The sequence below is a fragment of the Babylonia areolata genome, chromosome 15 (genome assembly GCF_041734735.1).
Source record: "Babylonia areolata isolate BAREFJ2019XMU chromosome 15, ASM4173473v1, whole genome shotgun sequence".
In the NCBI taxonomy this organism is placed as follows: Eukaryota; Metazoa; Mollusca; class Gastropoda; order Neogastropoda; family Buccinidae; genus Babylonia; species Babylonia areolata.
In genome coordinates this window covers 34,900,008-34,916,788 of record NC_134890.1, presented here as the reverse complement: position 1 = coordinate 34,916,788, position 16,781 = coordinate 34,900,008, and the positions used below count along the sequence as shown (strand labels likewise).

At 43.3% G+C, this 16,781-nt stretch overlaps 1 protein-coding gene across 5 annotated transcripts in view; it reads right to left on the bottom strand.

Moving 5' to 3' along the window:
- Positions 1 to 16,781, bottom strand: part of LOC143290601 (transcription factor CP2-like) — a 66,852-nt gene that overhangs the window by 36,866 nt on the left and 13,205 nt on the right. For all 5 annotated transcript variants that reach the window (XR_013056420.1, XM_076600191.1, XM_076600192.1 and 2 more), the window contains 5 exons: positions 15,381 to 15,431; positions 13,226 to 13,302; positions 10,692 to 10,759; positions 7,822 to 7,927; positions 686 to 939 (listed from right to left, as the gene is read on the bottom strand). Coding sequence is in view for 4 of the 5 variants with exons in the window: in XM_076600191.1 (XP_076456306.1) it covers positions 686 to 939; positions 7,822 to 7,927; positions 10,692 to 10,759; positions 13,226 to 13,302; positions 15,381 to 15,431 (556 nt within the window). In the remaining variant the exon portion in view is untranslated. The remainder of the gene's footprint in view (positions 1 to 685; positions 940 to 7,821; positions 7,928 to 10,691; positions 10,760 to 13,225; positions 13,303 to 15,380; positions 15,432 to 16,781) is intronic.

Genomic DNA, 16,781 nt, shown 5'->3' with positions numbered 1-16,781 from the left:
TGACACACCTGACCACAACACACCTGTCTCACCATGACCTGTTGTGACACACCTGACCCCCATCCACCTGTCTCACCTTGACCTGCTGTGACACACCTGACCCCCACACCTGCCTCACCTTGACCTGTTGTGACACACCTGACCACAACACACCTGTCTCACCATGACCTGTTGTGACACACCTGACCACCATCCACCTGTCTCACCATGACCTGTTGTGACACACCTGACCCCCACACCTGCCTCACCTTGACCTGTTGTGACACACCTGACCACCACACACCTGTCTCACCATGACCTGTTATGACACACCTGACCACCATCCACCTGTCTCACCATGACCTGTTATGACACACCTGACCACCATCCACCTGTCTCACCATGACCTGTTATGACACACCTGACCCCCACACCTGCCTCACCTTGACCTGTTGTGACACACCTGACCACAACACACCTGTCTCACCATGACCTGTTGTGACACACCTGACCACCATCCACCTGTCTCACCATGACCTGTTGTTGTGACACACCTGACCCCCACACCTGCCTCACCTTGACCTGTTGTGACACACCTGACCACCATCCACCTGTCTCACCATGACCTGTTATGACACACCTGACCACCATCCACCTGTCTCACCATGACCTGTTATGACACACCTGACCCCCACACCTGCCTCACCTTGAAGACCTTGACCTGACAGGATGCGGCGTGCAGCAGCCTCTCCTCCCGGTCCCCGTGGGCGTAGGTCTCCAGCTGGATGCGGAAGGGCACCCCCTTCTCCCCCCCGTGCTTCCTGGGGGTGAACTCCGTGCTGATGGCCTGCACCCTGAAGTACACACCTGTCTCCTTGGTGGGGTCCCAGGTGAACTCGGCCTGGTTGATCCTCGTGCCGTCCGTCTTCACCTCCACCACCCCGTACGACAGTGGCACGTCTGTGGCACGATGGTTTGGACTCTTATCTGTCAGTGTTGTGAGTCTGGGTTCAATGCTTATCTGTCAGTGTTGTGAGTCTGGGTTCAATGTTTATCTGTCAGTATTGTGAGTCTGGGTTCAATTCCTGCACTTGCCCTTTCTTCCAAAGTTTGACCAGAAAATGAAATCGAGTGTCTTGACATTCTGATGAGACGATAAAGCGAGGTCCCTTGTGCATCATGCACTTGGTGCACTGAAAAAGAACCCATGGCAACAAGAGTGTTTGGCAAAATTCTGTAGAAGAAATCCACTCTTGATAGGTACACAAAAATACACACCTGACTAGGGTGATGGATTATGTTCCTGTCAGGCCTCTGCCTCGCTGGCGGATTTCTCCTAGCACAGTAATGCCTGTGGACAGGAAGACTGCCATAGACACTGTTCTGTTTGTCAGTGAAGCCATTCTTCTTGACACTGGTCTGTTTGTCAGTGAAGCCATTCTTCTTGTCACTGTTCTGTTTGTCAGTGAAGCCATTCTTCTTGTCTGTTCTGTTTGACAGTGAAGCCATTCTTCTTGTCTGTTCTGTTTGTCAGTGAAGCCATTCTTCTTGTCACTGTTCTGTTTGACAGTGAAGCCATTCTTCTTGTCACTGTGTTCTGTTTGACAGTGAAGCCATTCTTCTTGACACTGTGTTCTGTTTGACAGTGAAGCCATTCTTCTTGACACTGTGTTCTGTTTGACAGTGAAGCCATTCTTCTTGTCTGTTCTGTTTGACAGTGAAGCCATTCTTCTTGTCACTGTTCTGTTTGTCAGTGAAGCCATTCTTCTTGTCTGTTCTGTTTGTCAGTGAAGCCATTCTTCTTGTCACTGTTCTGTTTGTCAGTGAAGCCATTCTTCTTGTCTGTTCTGTTTGACAGTGAAGCCATTCTTCTTGACACTGTTCTGTTTGTCAGTGAAGCCATTCTTCTTGTCACTGTTCTGTTTGACAGTGAAGCCATTCTTCTTGTCTGTTCTGTTTGACAGTGAAGCCATTCTTCTTGTCTGTTCTGTTTGTCAGTGAAGCCATTCTTCTTGACACTGTTCTGTTTGTCAGTGAAGCCACTCTTCTTGTCACTGTGTTCTGTTTGTCAGTGAAGCCATTCTTCTTGTCACTGTTCTGTTTGTCAGTGAAGCCATTCTTCTTGTCACTGTTCTGTTTGTCAGTGAAGCCATTCTTCTTGTCTGTTCTGTTTGACAGTGAAGCCATTCTTCTTGTCTGTTCTGTTTGTCAGTGAAGCCATTCTTCTTGTCACTGTGTTCTGTTTGACAGTGAAGCCATTCTTCTTGTCTGTTCTGTTTGACAGTGAAGCCATTCTTCTTGTCTGTTCTGTTTGACAGTGAAGCCATTCTTTTTGTCACTGTGTTCTGTTTGACAGTGAAGCCATTCTTCTTGTCACTGTTCTGTTTGACAGTGAAGCCATTCTTCTTGTCTGTTCTGTTTGTCAGTGAAGCCATTCTTCTTGACACTGTTCTGTTTGTCAGTGAAGCCATTCTTCTTGTCTGTTCTGTTTGTCAGTGAAGCCATTCTTCTTGTCTGTTCTGTTTGTCAGTGAAGCCATTCTTCTTGTCACTGTTCTGTTTGTCAGTGAAGTCATTCTTCTTGTCACTGTTCTGTTTGACAGTGAAGTCATTCTTCTTGTCTGTTCTGTTTGTCAGTGAAGCCATTCTTCTTGACACTGTGTTCTGTTTGTCAGTGAAGCCATTCTTCTTGTCACTGTTCTGTTTGTCAGAGAAGCCATTCTTCTTGTCTGTTCTGTTTGTCAGTGAAGCCATTCTTCTTGTCACTGTTCTGTTTGTCAGTGAAGCCATTCTTCTTGTCACTGTTCTGTTTGTCAGTGAAGCCATTCTTCTTGTCTGTTCTGTTTGTCAGTGAAGCCATTCTATTTGTCACTGTGTTCTGTTTGACAGTGAAGCCATTCTTCTTGTCACTGTTCTGTTTGTCAGTGAAGCCATTCTTCTTGTCACTGTTCTGTTTGTCAGTGAAGCCATTCTATTTGTCACTGTGTTCTGTTTGACAGTGAAGCCATTCTTCTTGTCTGTTCTGTTTGTCAGTGAAGCCATTCTTCTTGTCTGTTCTGTTTGTCAGTGAAGCCATTCTTCTTGACACTGTGTTCTGTTTGTCAGTGAAGCCATTCTTCTTGACACTGTTCTGTTTGACAGTGAAGCCATTCTTCTTGTCTGTTCTGTTTGTCAGTGAAGCCATTCTTCTTGTCACTGTTCTGTTTGACAGTGAAGCCATTCTTCTTGTCTGTTCTGTTTGACAGTGAAGCCATTCTTCTTGTCTGTTCTGTTTGACAGTGAAGCCATTCTTCTTGTCACTGTGTTCTGTTTGACAGTGAACCCATTCTTCTTGTCTGTTCTGTTTGTCAGTGAAGCCATTCTTCTTGACACTGTTCTGTTTGTCAGTGAAGCCATTCTTCTTGTCACTGTGTTCTGTTTGTCAGTGAAGCCATTCTTCTTGTCACTGTTCTGTTTGTCAGTGAAGCCATTCTTCTTGTCACTGTTCTGTTTGTCAGTGAAGCCATTCTTCTTGTCTGTTCTGTTTGACAGTGAAGCCATTCTTCTTGTCTGTTCTGTTTGTCAGTGAAGCCATTCTTCTTGTCACTGTGTTCTGTTTGACAGTGAAGCCATTCTTCTTGTCTGTTCTGTTTGACAGTGAAGCCATTCTTCTTGTCTGTTCTGTTTGACAGTGAAGCCATTCTTTTTGTCACTGTGTTCTGTTTGACAGTGAAGCCATTCTTCTTGTCACTGTTCTGTTTGACAGTGAAGCCATTCTTCTTGTCTGTTCTGTTTGTCAGCGAAGCCATTCTTCTTGACACTGTTCTGTTTGTCAGTGAAGCCATTCTTCTTGTCTGTTCTGTTTGTCAGTGAAGCCATTCTTCTTGACACTGTTCTGTTTGTCAGTGAAGCCATTCTTCTTGTCACTGTGTTCTGTTTGTCAGTGAAGCCATTCTTCTTGTCACTGTTCTGTTTGACAGTGAAGCCATTCTTCTTGTCTGTTCTGTTTGTCAGTGAAGCCATTCTTCTTGACACTGTTCTGTTTGTCAGTGAAGCCATTCTTCTTGTCACTGTTCTGTTTGTCAGTGAAGCCATTCTTCTTGTCTGTTCTGTTTGTCAGTGAAGCCATTCTTCTTGTCACTGTTCTGTTTGTCAGTGAAGCCATTCTTCTTGTCACTGTTCTGTTTGTCAGTGAAGCCATTCTTCTTGTCTGTTCTGTTTGTCAGTGAAGCCATTCTATTTGTCACTGTGTTCTGTTTGACAGTGAAGCCATTCTTCTTGTCACTGTTCTGTTTGTCAGTGAAGCCATTCTTCTTGTCACTGTTCTGTTTGTCAGTGAAGCCATTCTATTTGTCACTGTGTTCTGTTTGACAGTGAAGCCATTCTTCTTGTCTGTTCTGTTTGTCAGTGAAGCCATTCTTCTTGACACTGTGTTCTGTTTGTCAGTGAAGCCATTCTTCTTGACACTGTTCTGTTTGACAGTGAAGCCATTCTTCTTGTCTGTTCTGTTTGTCAGTGAAGCCATTCTTCTTGTCTGTTCTGTTTGTCAGTGAAGCCATTCTATTTGTCACTGTGTTCTGTTTGACAGTGAAGCCATTCTTCTTGTCACTGTTCTGTTTGTCAGTGAAGCCATTCTTCTTGTCACTGTTCTGTTTGTCAGTGAAGCCATTCTATTTGTCACTGTGTTCTGTTTGACAGTGAAGCCATTCTTCTTGTCTGTTCTGTTTGTCAGTGAAGCCATTCTTCTTGTCTGTTCTGTTTGTCAGTGAAGCCATTCTTCTTGACACTGTGTTCTGTTTGTCAGTGAAGCCATTCTTCTTGACACTGTTCTGTTTGACAGTGAAGCCATTCTTCTTGTCTGTTCTGTTTGTCAGTGAAGCCATTCTTCTTGTCACTGTTCTGTTTGACAGTGAAGCCATTCTTCTTGTCTGTTCTGTTTGACAGTGAAGCCATTCTTCTTGTCTGTTCTGTTTGACAGTGAAGCCATTCTTCTTGTCACTGTGTTCTGTTTGACAGTGAAGCCATTCTTCTTGTCTGTTCTGTTTGTCAGTGAAGCCATTCTTCTTGACACTGTTCTGTTTGTCAGTGAAGCCATTCTTCTTGTCACTGTGTTCTGTTTGTCAGTGAAGCCATTCTTCTTGTCACTGTTCTGTTTGTCAGTGAAGCCATTCTTCTTGTCACTGTTCTGTTTGTCAGTGAAGCCATTCTTCTTGTCTGTTCTGTTTGACAGTGAAGCCATTCTTCTTGTCTGTTCTGTTTGTCAGTGAAGCCATTCTTCTTGTCACTGTGTTCTGTTTGACAGTGAAGCCATTCTTCTTGTCTGTTCTGTTTGACAGTGAAGCCATTCTTCTTGTCTGTTCTGTTTGACAGTGAAGCCATTCTTTTTGTCACTGTGTTCTGTTTGACAGTGAAGCCATTCTTCTTGTCACTGTTCTGTTTGACAGTGAAGCCATTCTTCTTGTCTGTTCTGTTTGTCAGCGAAGCCATTCTTCTTGACACTGTTCTGTTTGTCAGTGAAGCCATTCTTTTTGTCTGTTCTGTTTGTCAGTGAAGCCATTCTTCTTGACACTGTTCTGTTTGTCAGTGAAGCCATTCTTCTTGTCACTGTGTTCTGTTTGTCAGTGAAGCCATTCTTCTTGTCACTGTTCTGTTTGACAGTGAAGCCATTCTTCTTGTCTGTTCTGTTTGTCAGTGAAGCCATTCTTCTTGACACTGTTCTGTTTGTCAGTGAAGCCATTCTTCTTGTCACTGTTCTGTTTGTCAGTGAAGCCATTCTTCTTGTCTGTTCTGTTTGTCAGTGAAGCCATTCTTCTTGTCACTGTTCTGTTTGTCAGTGAAGCCATTCTTCTTGTCACTGTTCTGTTTGTCAGTGAAGCCATTCTTCTTGTCTGTTCTGTTTGTCAGTGAAGCCATTCTATTTGTCACTGTGTTCTGTTTGACAGTGAAGCCATTCTTCTTGTCACTGTTCTGTTTGTCAGTGAAGCCATTCTTCTTGTCACTGTTCTGTTTGTCAGTGAAGCCATTCTATTTGTCACTGTGTTCTGTTTGACAGTGAAGCCATTCTTCTTGTCTGTTCTGTTTGTCAGTGAAGCCATTCTTCTTGTCTGTTCTGTTTGTCAGTGAAGCCATTCTTCTTGACACTGTGTTCTGTTTGTCAGTGAAGCCATTCTTCTTGACACTGTTCTGTTTGACAGTGAAGCCATTCTTCTTGTCTGTTCTGTTTGTCAGTGAAGCCATTCTTCTTGTCACTGTTCTGTTTGACAGTGAAGCCATTCTTCTTGTCACTGTTCTGTTTGTCAGTGAAGCCATTCTTCTTGTCTGTTCTGTTTGTCAGTGAAGCCATTCTTCTTGTCTGTTCTGTTTGACAGTGAAGCCATTCTTCTTGTCACTGTTCTGTTTGTCAGTGAAGCCATTCTTCTTGACACTGTGTTCTGTTTGTCAGTGAAGCCATTCTTCTTGTCTGTTCTGTTTGACAGTGAAGCCATTCTTCTTGTCTGTTCTGTTTGTCAGTGAAGCCATTCTTCTTGACACTGTGTTCTGTTTGTCAGTGAAGCCATTCTTCTTGACACTGTGTTCTGTTTGACAGTGAAGCCATTCTTCTTGACACTGTGTTCTGTTTGACAGTGAAGCCATTCTTCTTGTCTGTTCTGTTTGTCAGTGAAGCCATTCTTCTTGTCACTGTGTTCTGTTTGACAGTGAAGCCATTCTTCTTGTCTGTTCTGTTTGTCAGTGAAGCCATTCTTCTTGACACTGTTCTGTTTGACAGTGAAGTCATTCTTCTTGTCTGTTCTGTTTGACAGTGAAGCCATTCTTCTTGTCTGTTCTGTTTGTCAGTGAAGCCATTCTTCTTGTCTGTTCTGTTTGACAGTGAAGCCATTCTTCTTGACACTGTTCTGTTTGTCAGTGAAGCCATTCTTCTTGTCACTGTGTTCTGTTTGTCAGTGAAGCCATTCTTCTTGTCACTGTTCTGTTTGTCAGTGAAGCCATTCTTCTTGTCACTGTTCTGTTTGACAGTGAAGCCATTCTTCTTGTCTGTTCTGTTTGTCAGTGAAGCCATTCTTCTTGACACTGTGTTCTGTTTGACAGTGAAGCCATTCTTCTTGTCTGTTCTGTTTGTCAGTGAAGCCATTCTTCTTGTCACTGTTCTGTTTGACAGTGAAGTCATTCTTCTTGACACTGTGTTCTGTCAGTGAAGCCATTCTTGTCACTGTGTTCTGTTTGTCAGTAAAGTCATTCTTCTTGACACTGTGTTCTGTTTGTCAGTGAAGCCATTCTTCTTGTCTGTTCTGTTTGTCAGTGAAGTCATTCTTCTTGTCACTGTGTTCTGTTTGTCAGTGAAGTCATTCTTCTTGTCTGTTCTGTTTGTCAGTGAAGTCATTCTTCTTGTCACTGTGTTCTGTTTGACAGTGAAGCCATTCTTCTTGACACTGTTCTGTTTGTCAGTGAAGTCATTCTTCTTGTCTGTTCTGTTTGTCAGTGAAGCCATTCTTCTTGTCTGTTCTGTTTGTCAGTGAAGACATTCTTCTTGTCACTGTGTTCTGTTTGTCAGTGAAGCCATTCTTCTTGTCTGTTCTGTTTGTCAGTGAAGCCATTCTTCTTGTCACTGTTCTGTTTGTCAGTGAAGCCATTCTTCTTGTCACTGTTCTGTTTGACAGTGAAGCCATTCTTCTTGTCACTGTTCTGTTTGTCAGTGAAGCCATTCTTCTTGTCAGGCTGTTCTCCCCTAACTCCACTGGGCTTTTCACAAACTCTTCCATCATGATCATTCGTCCACCCACACACAAACCATCTACTCTTTGTCTTTCATGTTTGTATCCATGTTGAAGCAGTCACACACACACATACACACACACACTGAACTGACCAACATCCAGAATTCTCTCCCCTGGCCGAGCCTGTCTCCACAGATCCACCTGTTCCTTCTCCATGAACTGTAACCTCCGCTCATGAAACAGCACCTTCAGCACACTCTGTGACACACATTACACTTTTTCAGCACATCCTGTGACACACATTACACATCTTCAACACTGTGACACACATTACACATTTTCAGCACACCCTGTGACACTCAGCAATTTTCTGTAGACTTCAATTTTCGTTTCGACAACCAAACTTCCATTGATGTCAAACGCTTATGTCTATCTCTGTCCAATCATTCTCTCTCTCAGCTCGTTACAGAACCAACACACAGATCTGGCCATACATTTGACTGGCTTATCATGTGACTCTGATGCCATGTTTGCATCAGTGACTGTAACTGACGAACTCTCTTCTGACCATTTTGCTGTCATATTAGTATTTCAAAACCTACCAGAACCAAAAAATCTGTTCCTCATCGCAACCTGAAATCCATCAACATTAACACTTTTTCTTCTCAAGCTGCTGAACGCCTTTCCAAAATTTCTTTCCGCACCAACATCTCTACACATTACAACACTGTTCTCTCTGAACTGCTGGATGAACATGCACCCCCCACTACCCACATGCTCCCTGACAGACCTTCCACCCCTTGGCACACACAAGACATTCAACTTGCAAAACACGTCGCCAGTTGGAACAGCAATGGTGATCAACAAAACTGAAAGTCCACAATCAAATCTTCCGAAAACAAATAAATAAAATCAAACATATGATCTCATCAGCGAAGACAAACTTCTTTTCTTCTCAAGTTCTCGATGCCACATCCACCAAATCTCTTTACTCTATCACGTCAAATCTTCTCGGTATTGCAAAAAAGCAACAACAAAACCTCCTCTTCCTTCTGCCTACACTTTATATGAACTCCCCAATGTCTTCTCCTCTCTTTTTTTTTTCACAAAGTCCAAAATATTCGCACCATCTTAGACCAAATGCCTTTCCAACCTGCTCATCCTGATCCTCAATTCAACAGCACCCCTCTTCATTCCTTTAATCCACTGACTGAAACAGAAGTCCATGAAATCCCGAAATAAATGACAATAAAATCCTGTGAGCTCGATCCTATACCAGCCTCTGTCTTTTCCCAGTGTGTCTCACAGCTTCTCCCCACAATCACCAATATTGCCAACTCATCCCTTCTCACTGGAACGTTTCCATCCACTTTCAAAACTGCAACTGTCCGGCCTCTTCTGAAGAAATCCAACCTTGATGCAAACATTTTGAAAAACTATCGACCAGTTTCTAATGTTCCATTCCTGTCCAAACTCCTTGAAAAAGCTGTCCTGAAGCAGCTCAACAACCACCTTTGTTCCAACAATCTCATCCACCCATTTCAGTCTGCCTATCGTGCTGACCACAGTATCAAAACCACTCTCCTCCTCATCCTGAATAACCTACTGCTAGCGTCCGACTCAGGACAGATCTCCCTTCTCACTCTTCTTGACTTGTCATCCGCCTTTGACATGATAGACCATTCAATCCTTCTTTCCCGTCTTCATTTTACATTTGGTATCAACGGCAGTCTGAACACGTTAAAATCGAACATGGAGTCCAACTGGGATCGGTTTTAGGCCCAGTGCTCTTCACACTGTACGCTGCTCCTCTCGCTGAAATTATCAACCGCCATAATGTCAGTCATCATTCTTATGCTGATGACACTCAACTCCAGAAGAGTGATACCCCTGAAAAATTGTCGTCGCTCTTGGAAGAAACATCCAACTGCTTCTTGGACATTCAAAATTGGATGACTCTAAATAAGTTACAATTGAACGCGGACAAAACTGAAGCAATGATCATGAATAGGAACTAAACAAAAACTCTCTTCCATCACAACTGACACAATCAAACTTGGCAGTACATCCATCCCTCTTTCCAGTTCAGTCAGGAACCTCGGCGTTGTCCTGGACAACACAATGTCCATGCAAAATTTTATAAGTCAGACATGTCAATCCTGCTACTGCCAATTGTGGCACATCAGTTCCATCTGGAAATATCTGTCCACTGATGCAACATATAGACTTGTCATTTCTCTCATTCTCTCTCTCCTTGACTACTGTAACTCTCTATTGTCTGGTTTGCCTGCTTCATCCATTCAGTCCCTTCAGCACATACAAAACTCTGCTGCCCGACTCATCCTCAGAAAGAAAAGATCTGAGTACATCACTCCTCTTTTGCAACATCTCCACTGACTCCCTGTCTCACACAGAATAAAGTACAAGATCAGCACTCTATATTATAAATGTATTCACAAATCGGCCCCTTCCTATCTCTGTGGCTGCCTTCACCTCTACACTCCATCTCGCTCACTACGAACGGCTTCAGATCCACTCTGTTTACGCATACCCAGATTCAAACACTCCACTGTTGGCCGCTGTTCTTTCTCTGTCTCTGGACCTTGCAACTGGAATGAACTTCCTCTTTCGCTTTGTAAAGTCTCCACACTCAGCTCTTTCAAGTCTGGCCTTAAAACCCACCTCTTCCCAAAATAGCCTCCCTTCCCTGCCTCTTCCTTGTCTTCAGTTTCTCCAGTTTTAGAGTTATGCATGCGTGTGAATGACTGGTGCGAAAGCGCTTTGATTTGTCACCGCACAAGATTCAGTGCTATATAAATACCATTATTATTATTATTAATTTGCGCCCACACTTTTAGATATTTTGCAGACTTGTTGATGATACCCTAGGGTTACTGTGTGAAAATTTTCAATGAATTTGGTTTCTCTATCACTGAGAAAATACTTGTCAAAAAGCGGTTCACTTTTTGGGGGGACAAAAACAGAAACACTGACAACTCAGCCACCCACTTTGCATACTCACCCGGAGTGATTTCCCCTGGTACTCGGACAGGTCGCCCAGTTTCTTTACCTTGATCTCGTAGGACTGACCTGACCACATGACACACACTGTACACTATGGACTGACATGACACACAGACACACACATACATGCATACACAGAGCAACTCTGTACATAAGCGATCTAGAATTGGTGAATCAGGATAACCAAACAAATGGGTGCCAGGTGAACGAGAAACAGGTGGAAGGGGAACAGGCAGGTCAGGTACAGGTGAATCAGGGTAACCAAACAAATGGGTGCCAGGTGAACGAGGTACAGGTGGAAGGGGAACAGGCAGGTCTGGTACAGGTGAATCAGGATAACCAAACAAATGGGTGCCAGGTGAACGAGGTACAGGTGGAAGGGGAACAGGCAGGTCAGGTACAGGTGAATCAGGGTAACCAAACAAATGGGTGCCAGGTGAACGAGGAACAGGTGGAAGGGGAACAGGCAGGTCAGGTACAGGTGAATCAGGATAACCAAACAAATGGGTGCCAGGTGAACGAGGAACAGGTGGAAGGGGAACAGGCAGGTCAGGTACAGGTGAATCAGGGTAACCAAACAAATGGGTGCCAGGTGAACGAGGAACAGGTGGAAGGGGAACAGGCAGGTCAGGTACAGGTGAATCAGGGTAACCAAACAAATGGGTGCCAGGTGAACGAGGAACAGGTGGAAGGGGAACAGGTAGGTCAGGTACAGGTGAATCAGGATAACCAAACAAAACAAATGGGTGCCTGGCGAACGTGGAACAGGTGGAAGGGGAACAGGCAGGTCAGGTACAGGTGAATCAGGGTAACCAAACAAATGGGTGCCAGGTGAACGAGGTACAGGTGGAAGGGGAACAGGCAGGTCAGGTACAGGTGAATCAGGATAACCAAACAAATGGGTGCCAGGTGAACGAGGAACAGGTGGAAGGGGAACAGGTAGGTCAGGTACAGGTGAATCAGGGTAACCAAACAAATGGGTGCCAGGTGAACGAGGAACAGGTGGAAGGGGAACAGGCAGGTCAGGTACAGGTGAATCAGGATAACCAAACAAAACAAATGGGTGCCTGGCGAACGTGGAACAGGTGGAAGGGGAACAGGCAGGTCAGGTACAGGTGAATCAGGATAACTAAACAAATGGGTGCCTGGCGAACGTGGAACAGGTGGAAGGGGAACAGGCAGGTCAGGTACAGGTGAATCAGGACCTCACCCACCCAGCAGCTGTTGAAAAAGGCAGATACCTGACCTGCACAATACCCCACAGTGCCTAAATCTACAGGACACAGACAGAAAAAAGGAAAAGAAGACTTCACCGATGAAGTGCCGCATTTAGCTGCAGGTGGTGGGATTCAGGGATTCTTCTTCCTCAGTACTTGTTGTCTGTCCTTATAAATTCACTGGAGAGGTCTACATCAGGGCTCTCAGCTTGACATGTTTTACTGTTTTTATCCCACAGTTGAGACAACCATACTCTGTCTTCAGGGGAGTGTGTGCTGCATCTGTCTGTGCTTGTTCAACCCACAGAAGTGGATAGGCACAACAGCCGAGCGGTTTAAGCTTTGGACTTTCAATCTAATGGACTCGGGTTTGAATCTTGGTAACAGACGCCTGTGGGTAAAAGGTGGAGATTTTTTCCGATCTCCCAGGTCAACACATGTGCAGACCTGCCTATGCTTGAACCCCCTTCGTGTGTGTACACAAGCAGAAAATCAAATATGCACCTTAGAGATCCTGTAGTAATCCATGTCAGCGTTTGGTAGGTTATGGAAAGAAGGACATACCCAGCATGCACACCCCCGAAAATGGAGTATGGCTGCCTACATGGCAGGGTAAAACGGTCATACATGGAAAAGCCCACTCATGTGATGTGGGTATCTGACCTTCTGCATGTGTGTACACACCAAGGGGTTCAGGCTCTCAGCATCTGACCTGCATGTTTCTACACACAAGGGAATACAGGCACTCATCCCCAAGCACTTTCAAGGATTCTCAATAAACACATTACTGTGTACATGAAAATCTACTGTTTTTCTGTCTGCATGGCACTTCGATTATTGGGTTTTTTTTGGTTTTTTTTTTTTTTTAAATGGCTTTCCCCCCTAAAATTCTGTTTAAATCAACAAACAAAGCATGACCCAGTGGTGCAGACTCCCATAGGGTCTGACTCCTGCCTTAGCAAAGCACTATTCTGCCCAAGTTCATAAATCTAAGGAAGCTGTAGCCAGTAGTCCAATCAGTATATTACACTTACACTCTTAAAAAAAAAGAAAGAAAAATTTATAATCATATATTATATAACCCGTGTGAACAAATATCAACAAATATCAATGATATTTTCTGAATAATTGACTGGACCACATCTTTCAAAATTTTTAAACCAAAAAAAACAAACATACCAAACAGCAGGAAAATATTTACTGAATTTATTTTTTTCACTGTGATATCTATGGCCACACATATTAGTCAACACTGGTTTTAAAGAGAGAGGGGGGATTGGAAAGGTGGGGGGGGGGAGGGGGAGGAAAGGTGTACCTTGATTCAGATATGTCAATGTTTCTTCATTCATCTTGACTGCTGGAGATGTAGCTGCCCCCAGGATATACTGGAAACTACACACACACACACACACACACACACACACACACACACACACACACACACACACACACAGAGTGCAAAATGACGCAGCTACATTGTCAGCATCATATATATATATATATATATATATATAGATAGATAGATAGATAGATAGATAGATAGATATAGTTTTCACAAAAAGTTAAGGACCACTTGGCAATTTGCACTTGGCAATTTGGGGGCATCAGGTGAATAATGCTAATTTCTGGCAAACAGCAGTGTAATTTTGCAGCTATTGTAATGAGTACCAGTCCTAACAATTTAAACAAAGATGCTTTATAGCACATTAGCTTCTTTTTCTTTCTTTTCTTTTTTGCTCTGAAAAAAACCTGCTTTTTATGAACTACTGGACAACTGAAAATTTTGGGGTGAAATATTGATGTTCCAGACTCATTTCTTCAAGCTACTCACAGTGCTCATGTACCTGGAACAGCTGTCAATGTGTTTAATGAGAGGTCAGTGGTGACCTTACACAGCCTGCAGAATTCAAAACATCTCTCCATTTCTTAGCTTGGAATGAAAACACTCCTGCTTTTTTTACAGTGGTCCTTAACTATTAGTGAAGTCTATACAGATCACTGTCAGAATTGTGGGAAGTAGAAAGGGAAAAGTATTAATGACATCACCAAACAGCTGTCAGAACTGTGGGAAGCAGAAAGGGAAAAGTATTAATGACATCACCAAACTGCTGTCAGAACTGTGGGAAGTAGAAAGGGAAAAGTATTAATGACATCACCAAACTGCTGTCAGAACTGTGGGAAGCAGAAAGGGAAAAGTATTAATGACATCACCAAACTGCTGTCAGAACTGTGCGAAGCAGAAAGGGAAAAGTATTAATGACATCACCAAACTGCTGTCAGAATTGTAAAAGCAGAAAGGGAAAAGTATTAATGACATCACCAAGCTGCTGTCAGAACTGTGCGAAGCAGAAAGGGAAAAGTATTAATGACATCACCAAACTGCTGTCAGAACTGTGGGAAGCAGAAGGGAAAAGTATTAATGACATCACCAAACTGCTGTCAGAACTGTGGGAAGCAGAAAGGGAAAAGTATTAATGACATCACCAAACTGCTGTCAGAATTGTAAAAGCAGAAAGGGAAAAGTATTAATGACATCACCAAACTGCTGTCAGAATTGTAAAAGCAGAAAGGGAAAAGTATTAATGACATCACCAAACTGCTGTCAGAACTGTGCGAAGCAGAAAGGGAAAAGTATTAATGACATCACCAAACTGCTGTCAGAATTGTAAAAGCAGAAAGGGAAAAGTATTAATGACATCACCAAACTGCTGTCAGAATTGTAAAAGCAGAAAGGGAAAAGTATTAATGACATCACCAAACTGCTGTCAGAACTGTGGGAAGCAGAAAGGGAAAAGTATTAATGACATCACCAAACTGCTGTCAGAATTGTAAAAGTAGAAAGGGAAAAGTATTAATGACATCACCAAACTGCTGTCAGAACTGTGCGAAGCAGAAAGGGAAAAGTATTAATGACATCACCAAACTGCTGTCAGAATTGTAAAAGCAGAAAGGGAAAAGTATTAATGACATCACCAAACTGCTGAGCCGTGTTTTTCTAACATACACATACCTCTCTTCACCACCATCACCATCACACCCTGTTCTTCTTCAGTCTGAACAATGGAATGGAAAACAGGGGTGAGGACAAAAGCAGGCAGAAAAACACACAGACAGAGAGACTGATAGACAGACTGAGAAAGTGACAGAGAAAGACAGACAGACAAAGACTGCATCAAATTTTATGTGTAAGCAAGAACTTTTTCCATTTAATGTCAGTACACTGTAATGGCTACTCTCTCTCTCACACACACACACACACACACAGAACAGAAAGGACTCCCACACACGTGCACTCTCTCACACACACCACAGAATAGAACACTCTCTCTCACACACACACACGCACACAAGCACACTTACACAGAGAATAGAATGCAATCTCCAAGCATGCGTGCACACATGCATGCGCACGCACACACACACACAGAATAGAACGCGCTCACAACCCCACACAGACACACCTAACCTACCCGTTCTCCAGATTCTCTTGTTTGAAGACAGGTAGAGCAAGCAATGCCTCACTGAAACAGTGAAAGAAAAAACCAGCAAAGCACTGACTCGGATTCAAGGAAATTCATTATTCTGGAGAATAACACATTCAGGCCTACAAAAATATACTTAACAAAAAATTATCCTGCAAAAATTACTATGGCAACGTATTCTGCCTGAACACAGCAGCCAAGCTTCACATCACAAGAAAATATGCTGTCAAAATAAAGAAATTAAACTCTACAGTAACTATAAATATACTATCAAAATAATGAAAATTAAATGCCACAGTAACTACAAATACGCTGTCAAAATAAACCCAAGGTAACAATAATTATGCTGTCAATGTAATGAAAATTAAACTCCAAAGCAACAATATGCTCTCAAAATAATGAAAAACAAACCCCAAAGGTACAACATATATGCTGTCAAAGTAATGAAAATTAACCCCCGACGTAACAATATATATGCTGTCAAAATAATGAAAGGAACACATGTATACATTAATGACTCCCCCAGAACTCAACACATGTAGTGTGTTAAGGACTCCCCCCAGAACTCAACACATGTACTATATTAAGGACTGCCCCCCAGAACTCAACACATGTACTATATTAAGGACTGCCCCCCAGAACTCAACACAGGTAGTACATTAAGGACACCCCCCAGAACTCAACACATGCAGTACATTAAGGACTGCCCCCCTGAACTCAACACATGTAGTACATTAAGGACACCCCCCAGAACTCAACACATGTAGTACATTGAGGACTGCCCCCCCGAACTCAACAAATGTAGTACATTAAGGACACCCCCAGAACTCAACACATGTAGTACATTAAGGACTGCCCCCCAGAACTCAACACATGTAGTACATTAAGGACACCCCCTGAACTCAACACATGTAGTACATTAAGGACTGCCCCCCAGAACTCAACACATGTAGTACATTAAGGACACCCCCCAGAACTCAAAACATGTAGTACATTAAGGACTGCCCCCCAGAACTCAACACATGCAGTACATTAAGGACTGCCCCCCTGAACTCAACACATGTAGTACATTAAGGACTGCCCCCCAGAACTCAACACATGTGGTACATTAAGGACTGCCCCCCAGAACTCAACACATGTAGTACATTAAGGACACCACCTGAACTCAACACATGTAGTACATTAAGGACACCCCCTGAACTCAACACATGTAGTACATTAAGGACTGCCCCCCTGAACTCAACACATGTAGTACATTAAGGACACCCCCCTGAACTCAACACATGTAGTACATTAAGGACTGCCCCCCTGAACTCAACCCATGTATTGCGTTACCTCACACTATTTTTGTATTATTATATATATGCTTTTGTTGTTGTTGTTGTCGTT